Source organism: Brassica rapa, chromosome A08, assembly GCF_000309985.2.
Source record: "Brassica rapa cultivar Chiifu-401-42 chromosome A08, CAAS_Brap_v3.01, whole genome shotgun sequence".
Classification (NCBI taxonomy): domain Eukaryota; kingdom Viridiplantae; phylum Streptophyta; class Magnoliopsida; order Brassicales; family Brassicaceae; genus Brassica; species Brassica rapa.
This window is the reverse complement of record NC_024802.2, coordinates 4,311,270-4,322,417: the sequence shown is the minus strand read 5'-3', so window position 1 is coordinate 4,322,417 and position 11,148 is coordinate 4,311,270. Positions and strand designations below refer to the sequence as shown.

Sequence of the window (11,148 nt, the reverse complement as noted above, 5' to 3'; positions counted from 1 at the left end):
TTCAACACTTAACCAGTCTAACTAACTTATCTAATTCTTAACTACCCGAGATAACCAACTAACAATAAAGCTATAAGAGCCAAGATTAGATCACTCACCAACATACTCCTCCTTGAGCTAAGCTTGATTTTCTTTAGCTTCAACTCTTCTCGAACCTTTGTTCTCTTCTGTGGATTTACCGTCTAAGCTTAAACCGTCTGGCATGGTCCAAGCTTATTAGGCTTGAGTAACTTTGAGTAAGCTTAACGCAGCGTTAAACTTACTCACCGGAACCACCTTCGTCAGAATATCAGCAGGGTTCCTACTCGTGTGAATCTTCAGCACTTCTACCTCCCCTTCATCAATGATGTCTCGTATGAAGTCGTATCTCACTCTCATATGCTTAGTACGCTCATGGAAGACTGCGTTCTTGGACAAACAAATGGCGCTTTGAGAATCACACCAGACTTGCACTGGACCGTGCTCAATCCCAAAATCCTCAAGTAGCCCTTTAAGCCATATGCCCTCCTTTACTGCCTCTGTTAACGCAATGTATTCCGCTTCCGTAGTTGATAACGCTACCACTGGTTGAAGACTGGACCTCCAACTTACTACATTTCCTCCTATAGTGAACACATATCCCGAGAGTGACCTGCTCTTATCTTTGTCTCCTGCAAAGTCTGAGTCGCTGTAGCCTTGAATTTTGAATTCCTTCTCTTGAGTGTAGACTAGCTGAATGTCCGCAGCTCCTTTCATATATCTGAGAAGCCATTTTACCGCCTCCCAATGAATCTCCCCTGGCTTGCTCATAAACCGGCTCACAAGTCCTACTGCATAAGCCAAGTCAGGCCTTGAACCCACCATTGCATACATAATGCTTCCAACTGCTGATAGATATGGTACTTTATCAGTATCAATGCTCTCCTCATGATCTTTTACTGCAGATAACTTGAAGTGAGCTCCCATAGGTGTTTGCGAGCTCTTCGCTCCTTCCATTCTGAAAGTTGAAACCACCTTCTTGATGTACTCAGTCTGAGACAGTCTTAAGATACCTTTGCTTCTGTTTCTGTGAATGTCCATTCCCAGTATCCTTCGAGCAGGGCCAAGGTCTTTCATCTCAAATGACGAGGCAAGCTGCTCCTTAAGCTTCTTAATGTCGCTCATGTTCTTAGCAGCGAGTAGCATATCATCTACATACAGTAGAAGGTAGACTAAGCCCCCCTCAGACCCTTCAGTTGTGTATACACACGCATCACGCCTGCTCCTCCTATACCCATGAAGCACCATAAACTCATCGAACCTCTTGTTCCACTGACGTGGTGACTGCTTGAGTCCATAAAGGGACTTCTTCAGTAGACAGACATGGTCAGGTTTAGATGAGTCTTCATAACCTTCTGGCTGTTCCATGAAGAGATCCTCGTCTAAATTCCCATGTAGAAATGCTGTCTTTACGTCCATCTGCTCGAGTTCTAAATCCAGGTTCACTACTAGAGACAGCAGTGTGCGAATTGAAACGTGCTTGACTACCGGTGCAAACACCTCATGGTAATCGATACCCTCCTTTTGTGTGAAACCACGAGCCACTAGACGCGCCTTATGCCTCTTAGGTTCTTCTGGTGTCAACCCTGGTTTAAGCTTATAGAGCCATTTGCAGCTTATAACTTTTCGATCCTTCGGTCTCTTCACCAGTACCGATGTTCCATTCTTGACCAATGAATCCATTTCATCATCTGAGGCTGCATCCCACTTGCGCCAATCCTTGCTTGCTTTAGCTTCAGAGTAGTCTTTAGGCTCTTCTACATTCATTAATTCGAACATGGTCAGAGCAAATGCGACCTCAGTGCAGTCGTAATCGTTGAACTTCACCGGAGGTACGACTGTCCTTCGAGGTCTGTCCCTGGCTAGTTGATAGTTAGTCAGGCCAGAACTGGCTTGCTCCAATTCAGTTTGTTCTGTATCTTTCTGCTCATGATCATCAGACACAGCCTGTGTAGCTCCTCCTTGACTTGAGCTACCTTCATCTGTTTTGATAGGTATTCCCACAAGGGGTTTGTCTGCTACTTCACAAGCCGTTTTATCCATAGCTCCTCCTTCAATGTTCTTCGGGACATCCTTGAACATAGTATCTTCGCAGAACTTCACGTTCCTGCTGACAACGCACTTCTCGTCTTCTAATAACCATTCTTTGTAGCCTTTTGTGCCTGGAGGATAGCCAATAATGACCCCTTTAACTGCTCTAGGCTTTAACTTTCCCTGATCAGTGTGAACATACGCCACAGAGCCAAATCTTCTCATGTGCTTGTATCCTGGCTTCTTTCCAAGCCATATCTCCTCTGGGATCTTGAAGTCAACAGCTGAGGATGGAGAGCGGTTTATTGTGTATACTGAGAATGCAGCAGCCTCTGACCAGAACTCTTCACCGAGACCAGATTCATTTAGCAGACATCGGACCTTTTCCATGATAGTGCGATTCATCCTCTCTGCTACGCCGTTTTGCTGTGGCGTGTAGGCACACGTTCTGTTCCTCGTTATGCCATTCTTCCTGCAAAACTCATCAAACACATGGTTGCAAAATTCTAGACCGTTATCGGTCCTAAGGCATTTTACCTTCTTATCAACTTGATTCTCAACAAGCAATTTCCAGTCCCTAAATCTAGAGAACGTCTCATCTTTCGTCTTAAGAAACCATATCCAAACTTTCCTAGAGTGATCATCAATTATGGATAGAAAATACCTATTACCTCCAAGAGATGGATGCACATTCTGTGAGCCCCAAAGATCTGCGTGAACATACTCTAGAACGTTAGTAGTATTGTGTTTACCTGTACCAAAACTTACCCGTTTTGATTTCCCCATCACGCAATGCTCACAGAAGAACTCTGCTCCAACGTCTTTCTTTGTCAAAATTCCACTCCTCACAAGGACTTGGAGGTTCTTGAAGCTCATGTGCCCAAGTAGGCTGTGCCATAGTGGAACCTTCACCTTGAGACCCTCTGAGTTGCACGCTTCCGGAACTTCGGTCTTTCCATCTAGGATGTATAAGCCGTTCTTCAAGATTCCTTGCAGTGCTAACTTGGAGTTCTTCGTAAAGACAATCTTGCCTCCCCCTCCACTATGCTTGAAACCCAGCTTGTCAAGAGTTCCTGTGGAGATAAGATTCCTTCGGAGTGATGGCACATATCTCACGTTCTGCATCACCTTCACAGAACCACCATGAGAGTTTATCTTTACGGTGCCAATCCCAAGAGTCTCCACCGTATGAAAGTCTCCTAGTAGGATCTTAGTAGACTGTATCTCATTGAACTCAGTGAACCAATCTCGACGAGATGTCATGTGATGTGTGCACCCTGAGTCAATCACCCAACTTTCACTAGCTTCATCTCCTGTGACTGTTAGAGCATCTACACTTTCAGGATCTCCAATGGCAACAGCTGCTTCACCATCACTATCTTGATCCATCTTCTTCTTTCTCGCAAAGCAGTCAGCTTTGACGTGTCCTTCTTTCTTGCAGTACCAACAGGTGACCTTCCTAGTCTTCGACTTGCTTCTGCCCCTGTTGTTTCGCGAGTCTCCATTTTCTCGCCTGCCTTGCCTTCCTCTTTCAGAAGAGTAGAGGACCGTGGCGCTTCCTTTTTCATTCTTTCCATTATCTTGAATCTCTCTTTGCTTGGACCTTGCTGCTGATATGACTTCCTCCAAGGTAAGTGATTCCTTGCCATACTTGAGCGTGTGCTTCAGTTGGTCATAGCTGGATGGTAGGGAGCTCAAGAACACGATAGCCTGGATCTCATCAGTAACGCTGACGCTCAGGCTTCCCATCTCTGCAACAATTTTCAGAAACTCATCTACGTTTATATCAATAGTCTTTGAGCTATCACACTTAAACGTATAGAACAGAGATTGAACAAAGATTTGATTTGGTAAAGTTTTGGATAGATACAACCTTTCAAGAGACGACCACATCGATGCTGCGGTGGTGCAATGCTTGATCTTGCGAAGAACTTGATTTCCAATGTTGAGTATGATCATGTCTTTCGCCTTCTCGTCTTTCTCCAGCTTTACTGGATCAAGAATCGTCTTCGACTCTGTAGGCTCAGAGTCATCATCGTCATCTCCTTTCTTTCCTTCTTCTTTCGTCGTCGGAGCTTCGATCTCGAAGTTGTCGCTGAGTTCGACCTCTTTCAATCCAGATACTCCGAAGTGCGCCATCATTCGAATCGTCCATAGCGAGAAGTCGCCGGTTCCGTCGAATAGCTCCACCTCCGCCCGGATCTTCTTTGTCGTCATCGGAACCCTCGGATCTTGACAACCGAGGCTCTGATACCACTTGTTGCGCGGAAACCTCTGATTCGAGATGAATCAAAGCTGTATCACTCGATACCGTCGCTCTCGATTCAACCTGTCTTGAGTCACAAGAACGATAGAGCTAAAGAACTGTAAAGAGAGTACACAGAGAATTGTTCACCCAGGGTATCACTCCGGTGTGGATTACTAATCCCTGGAGCCAGACTCAGCCTAGCAAATCCACTAGAACAAAGCACCGATCTCGAAACCGAGTTGGTGGAGAACTCTCAGATGCCGTTACAGATCTCTCTCTCTCTCTCGTTTTAGCTCACCACTCTTAGCTGCGACTATCTCTCTTAGTCCCTTTATATATAAGGACTTTACAACGCTAAACCAAGAAACAGAATAAGCTAAACCGGTTCAACACTTAACCAGTCTAACTAACTTATCTAATTCTTAACTACCCGAGATAACCAACTAACAATAAAGCTATAAGAGCCAAGATTAGATCACTCACCAACAATATGAATTTAAATGATCATAAAATATGATTTAAAAAACAGTTGAATTGTGTTATAATCACCAAAGTTATATACCACGAACTTTGTTTTTGGTGTGCTTTTCGTTAGAGCTTTCTATTGTTTGAGGTTTGAGGTTTGTTTTTTCATGTCAACTTGAGCTAAATGAAGACGAGAAAGCTTATTTTTTCACAAACAAAAATTTGTTTTTATTTAATCGGTAAATTAAAAGTTTTTAGTTATAAAACTTCTCAACTATTTTTAAATAGGAAAAAAAATCCTCAACTAATAAATAGTTTAATGTTCTAAATCATCAAACTACAAACCATTTATGTCATCTTCAGCCTATAATTTGGTCTATTTTGGACGGAAAGAGGTTATAGTCGAGAAGTTTTACATTAAAAACTTGTAAAATAATTTACGTCAACTGTAATTCCTTAAATATTTTCTGTCCAAAATAGACAGAATATTGATTGAGTGTGAGTTATGTTAACGGTACGTAAGGATTTAAGATATTTCATGAAAACAATTAAGAATATAATATCCAACGATTCACCGTCTTCCAAAATTTTCTCTACAGAATTTTTTTAAAAAGTATTATTTTCTGTGGACAATGTACTAAAGCTTCTTCACCTTCTATTGCAGATAACAGTGTCAGAGCCGAAACAAACGTAGCAAAAAGAAGAAAAAAACATAGAAAATGTCTGTCTTCTTACGCGGAGGAATCGCCGGAGGATTTCATCTCCGTAGTCGTGACTCCTCAGCCGTCATCACAAAACGACGAATCTCATCCGTTGGAGCCGTAACAGGACGAAGCGTCAATCCAGCAGCAGCCATTGAACAACGTGCCACATGGCTACCTGGTCTCGAACCTCCTCCTTACCTCGACGGAAAGTGAGTTTCTGTTCCTGTCTTTTCTTTAACAAACAAAAGTTTTTGACCAAATCTTTTGTTTTTTGTTTTAAATAAAAAGGTTAGCTGGAGATTACGGGTTTGACCCGCTCGGTTTAGGAGAGGATCCGAAAAGTTTGAAATGGTATGTTCAAGCAGAGCTTGTCCACGCTCGTTTCGCCATGCTCGGTGTTGCCGGAATACTCTTAACCGACGTAATCTTCAAAGTTCAAACATTGCCTTAGTTTTGAAATGTTGAAACCTCACCAAGAAAAATGACTAACCAAGAGCTTTGTTTTGGTTGCATATAGCTACTTCGTACCACAGGGATTAGCAACTTACCTGTTTGGTACGAAGCTGGAGCAACGAAATTTGATTTTGCCAGCACAAAGACTCTCATTGTTGTACAGTTTCTACTCATGGGGTAATATATAAGAAAACTATAGCACTGTCTGTATATAATCTTCGACTGTTTAAACCAGAAATAAAAAAAATCCTATTTTGGTTAACAGGTTTGCTGAGACCAAAAGGTATATGGACTTCGTCTCACCAGGATCTCAAGCCGCAGAAGGAACATTCTTTGGACTTGAAGCAGCACTCGAAGGGCTCGAGCCCGGGTAATGTTTCTTCCATGATTCAACTCTTTACTATGTTTATACACCCTTAGATATTAAGTTAATTTTGCTTTAGATATCCTGGAGGGCCGTTCTTGAATCCGCTAGGCCTTGCTAAGGATATCAAGAACGCTCATGACTGGAAGCTTAAGGAGATCAAGAATGGTAATAAATTTCACTAATCATTTGGTTATTTTTCATTTTGGATTGCTTTCATACTACTGTGTGACATTTTAACAGGTCGTCTAGCGATGATGGCGATGCTAGGGTTCTTCGTTCAAGCCTCAGTGACTCACACTGGTCCTATCGATAACCTCGTCGAGCATCTCTCTAATCCATGGCATAAGACCATCATTCAAACCCTCTTCACCTCTGCTTCTTAGTTTTACATTTCATATAGCAAATTCAATATACTGCTGGAGAAGTGTATCAATTACCTTTGTTTCATTTAAAGAGTACAACAAATCTAACCAACAAACTTAAATGTTCACTTCTGCCTCTCAATACTCTTTTACCATTTATCATAACAAAATAAAAATCGAATTTGAAACCTACCTGTAATAAACTGGAGTTTAGTTCACTTGTTTGATTTCTTTCTTGACAAGAACATGAAGACTTTTGGCAGCAAAGAAAACTTCTTCTTTTTCTTCTTTGTTTCAGGTGTCACATTATTACTATCTCCAACATTGCTGCTTCCTTGTTCACCAAATGCAAATGATGTTGCTGAATGTAAAGCCGATTTCGACTTGCCTAAGTCATGATTCTCCTTTTCCCCACCCTCTGGACTAGTCTTTGGGCTCTTCTCTGAACTCCATTTTCGCAACTCGTGGTCCATACCAACTTTCCCATCTCTAGCCTTCTCTACTTTCCCCATTGCTTCTTTTAGTTTTTGTTTTTGAAGAGCTGTTTCTCTGCTCACTTCCTCTAGCTTTTCCAAGACTCTTGATTCCTCTTCCTTAGCCGCCTCGATCTGAGAGACAATCTCTGATAGTTTTCTGTTTGCTGCTTCCTCTACCTCATGTGCCTTCTTGCTTAGCTCATAATACTCCTCCACTGATATTATTATGCTTCTTGGTGAGCTACTAACGTCTTCAATTTTCTTACCACATTCAGTCTCCTGCAATGCTTTTATCGCAGCGAAGGCCAACTTCTCAGAAGCTTTAGCAGCTTCCATTTCCCTTTTTGCCTCAGCTAACTGACTTTCTATTGCAGTGACTTCTGTTCTCGCTTCGTCTGACTCTTCCTTCGCCTTTCTCAGCGCCTCTCGAGCAGCTAAGGCAAGTGAATTTGCCTCATCTGCTTCTTTTTTAGCTTCTTGCAACATACTGGCTATTTCTTTGCATCCCTCCTCTCTCGCCTCTTCGCCGTCTCTTTGAACTGAAAGAGCTTCTCTATGTTTGGTTTCCGAGAGATCTTTCTTCTCTCTTTCAAGTTCAGACTGTAATGATCCAACAATTATCTTCAACGTCTTCACCTCGGAATTCGCTTTCTCGATGTTGGATTTAACTTCCTGAAGCTCCTTCCTCGCGGAATCAACCGCTGCTTGAATGTCACTGTTGTTTCTCTTATCGTTTGAGTCTTTGTAAGCAGGTATCTCCGCCCTCAGGTCTTGCTGAAGTACAGAGGCAGTCTCTAGTTTGATTTTCACATCGTCGGCCGCGTGAATCTCTTGTCTAAGCCTCTCGATCTCCTCTTCCACCATTCTCAGCTCCTTTTCGCGGTTATAAAGGTCCTGGTCCCGAGCCATGGCTGCATCGAATTTCTTCTCTTCAGCTTCGAGATGAACCGCTTGAGCTGACTCCAATAACTGCTTAGTGGCTATCACCTCTATTGTCAAATCTGTCATCTGCTTCTCTACATCTTTAGCTTCCAAAACAGAGTCCTCTGCTTTCTTCTCTGCCAATTGTTTTTCTTTCAATAAAGATTCATACTCATTACTGACCGTTTCTATCTCCTCTCGCAAGTTTCTTAGCTCTGAAACCGCTGAGAAATGCCTCTCTTTAGCCACCTCGATCTGCGCTTTTGCTGCTACGCTCGAGTCATCAGCTATCCCTTGCTCCATTTCCTCCACACGCAGCTTCGCAAGATCAGAGTCTTGTTGCGCTTGTTGCTCCTCTTTCTCAGCCTTTTCTAGCTCCAGTTTTAGCTTTTCGACGGTGCTCCTTGTCCTCTCGAGCTCCATCAACACCTGCTCCTTCGCCTCTTCCGCTACAACAGCCTGTTTCTTGTACTCAGGCATATCCTCTTGTATCTTCTCAAGATCTTGATCCACCGTCTTTCGTCTCTGGAAACAATCCAAGACTTTTAAGTAGAATGAACCAAAAAGTATCAGATCTCTTAGAAACACAAAGAGTTATAAGAACAACTTTTCTTATTAGCTTTAGAAACTACTCAAAACTAAAGCTCTCAATATGTTTCACTTAGATCATATGGAACACCTCTCCATTAGACCTATATTTATATGAAAGACAATTCCCTTTAACATGTGGGATATGGAAAACACAAACCTAACCTAAATAGAAACTTCCTTTTCCTATTCCTAGGTTTCCTTATTGTGTTTATCTTAACATATTAAACATCTAATAATATGTTAAGTTTCCACAAGCTTGGAATTATCCAACAAAGTAAAGAAACCAAAAGCAGTTTAATACCTCTATTGTCTGAATTTTATGTGCTTTCCAATCTGTGATCCCACCAAACTTGGAAACTGCATCCTTAACGGATTCGAACGGCGCAGTTGTATCGATCAAAACAGGACTCGTGGGTGACCCAAAACGTGGGGATCCAGAAGTTCTCGGATGCACAAACGCTCTTGGTGAGCCAGGAACTCGAAGACGAGAGAGACCCACATCTTGGCTTCCTCTAGGTGAATCCGGCAAACTAATAATCCTTGCATCTTCTATGCTGTCGATTCTAGAGTCTAGAGAAAACGAGTCCTCGTGGTTTACCATGACTCTTGGCGCAATGTAAACCTTTGGAGACTCTGCTTCAGCAAAAATATGTTGATCTTCTTGAGGTGGAGCATGCAGAGACTCAAGAAATGGATTGTGGTCTGGTAAGAGATTTGGTGTATCTCGTCCATCTTCCATGGTTAGGAGATCAAGAATGGATGAATCGAATTCGAGACTGTTATTGAAAGGGGTCGAGGAATCATCATTGAGATCAGGAAGTAAAGAAAAGTCGTTGGAAACTTTATCAGCATCCACCATCGTCACGAAACTGCAAATTAATTACCAAGATTTCACAGTTACAAAAATCAATTCATGATACGAATCTTGTTCATTGTATTTGTTTATCAAAATAATAAATGTGGTACCTCTTCATAAAACATGCAACAAAGTGCGAGAAGAATCTTCTGGGTAATAAGCGAGAATTAATTTAACTTTTGAAGAGAGATTAACGAAGCCCTAATCTTTAGATTATCTGAAAATGAAAAGAGACAGAAGAAGAGAAAATCATCATCAGAAAAAAATTTCAAAACAGAAAAAAAAAAGCACCAATAAGGCGTGGAAGGCACGCCTCTCATTCTCATCTGTTGGTCTTTAAAATCTCTTTGTTTGGTTTATTTTGGTCAACAAAATATATCCAAGTTTATTTTGGTCAACAAAGTATATTGAAGTTGTGAGTTAATAACTTAATATGGTTGTTGAATTGATACTTAAGCAGTTATCATATTCTTCAGTCAAAACTTAAAAGACTCATTTTACCATACATACCAATAGATTCAAAGTTAATTAAAGACAATACTTAAACTGAAGAGAAATTACTCTTCATATATATATATTCATATATACAAATATCTTAAGGGAAAATCACTTTTATGAGTTTTTAATTTAAAAATTATACTATTATTTAAGTTTTTTTTTTAAATACACTTCTGTATATCTGAATTTACTAAATTATCCATACTGAATATCATTATCAATTTTTATCATCATAAATTATTTAATATTAAAATTACAGTTTTTACAAAAATAAGATTGTTTTGAAATTTTTTTTTAATATTATCTACACAATATCTAAAATATTATTTTTGGGAAAAAAAGAGAAAACAAGTGAGTTGTGGGTGATTGGTTGGGCTGTAACTATAAAAAAAATATTTTAGAATTTAGTCAGTAGGATTTTTTGATTTAGCTTTAATGAATGTAGCTTTAAAATTTTCTATAGCTAAAAAGATGAGACTTTAGATAATAAGTTTTTTACAACTATTTTTAGTGTGTTTTTACTGTGGGGTGATTGGTTGGGATGTACGAATTGAATTTAGATTAAATTTTCATCTACACCTTAAATACTATCAATCATGCTTTATCTTAGTTTTTAAAGATACAACCAAAAAACTAAAGGTACAGCAAAAACATACAAAAAATCTTGTAAAAATCTTATTTTCTAAAGCTCTATCTTTTTAACTGTAGGAAATTTTAAAGCTAAATCAAAAAATTCTACAGATTAAATTATAAAATAAATTTTCTACAGTTACAGCCTAACCAATAATCCTCTGTACCTTTAGTTTTTTTGTTGTAGCTTTAAAAACATTGGTAGTATTTAAGGTTGTAGATGAAATTAAAGCTAAAGTCACTTCTTACAACACAACCAATCACCCTTATCTCTTCTTCTTCCCGTGATCTTTTTTTCTAATCTATTTTTGCAAACTACTTTTTCTCTAGTTTTATAGTTTATTATTCCTCTCATTCAGAGGTTTGTCAATTTTGATCAGTTGGGGAAGCCAATGATTTGATAAGAAGAGGAAAAGGATTCATAATTGCATGGCTTTCACAAACTCTGTTATCTCGTCATTACTAAAGAGCATCATAATACCGTCGTACACTTCAATGCTCCGGGGAAAAATAGATATAGCCAAAGAA

General features: G+C 40.1%; 3 protein-coding genes across 6 annotated transcripts in view; 1 reads left to right on the top strand and 2 right to left on the bottom strand.

Moving 5' to 3' along the window:
* LOC103833097 overlaps positions 1-11,148 on the bottom strand; it is a 1,138,500-nt gene that overhangs the window by 950,173 nt on the left and 177,179 nt on the right. The window lies entirely within an intron of this gene.
* LOC103833106 (photosystem I chlorophyll a/b-binding protein 5, chloroplastic) lies at positions 5,346-6,764 on the top strand. The gene is made up of 6 exons (XM_009109197.3): positions 5,346-5,675; positions 5,755-5,887; positions 5,984-6,096; positions 6,185-6,289; positions 6,363-6,451; positions 6,527-6,764. Exons 1-6 carry the CDS (start codon positions 5,482-5,484, stop codon positions 6,667-6,669), a joined length of 777 nt encoding a protein of 258 aa, XP_009107445.1. The 5' UTR covers positions 5,346-5,481; the 3' UTR covers positions 6,670-6,764.
* On the bottom strand, positions 6,710-9,838 carry LOC103833107 (protein WEAK CHLOROPLAST MOVEMENT UNDER BLUE LIGHT-like 2). Its single transcript, XM_009109198.3, has 3 exons — positions 9,603-9,838; positions 8,938-9,505; positions 6,710-8,570 (listed from the first exon to the last, which is right to left on the bottom strand). Exons 1-3 carry the CDS (start codon positions 9,608-9,610, stop codon positions 6,864-6,866), a joined length of 2,283 nt encoding a protein of 760 aa, XP_009107446.1. The 5' UTR covers positions 9,611-9,838; the 3' UTR covers positions 6,710-6,863.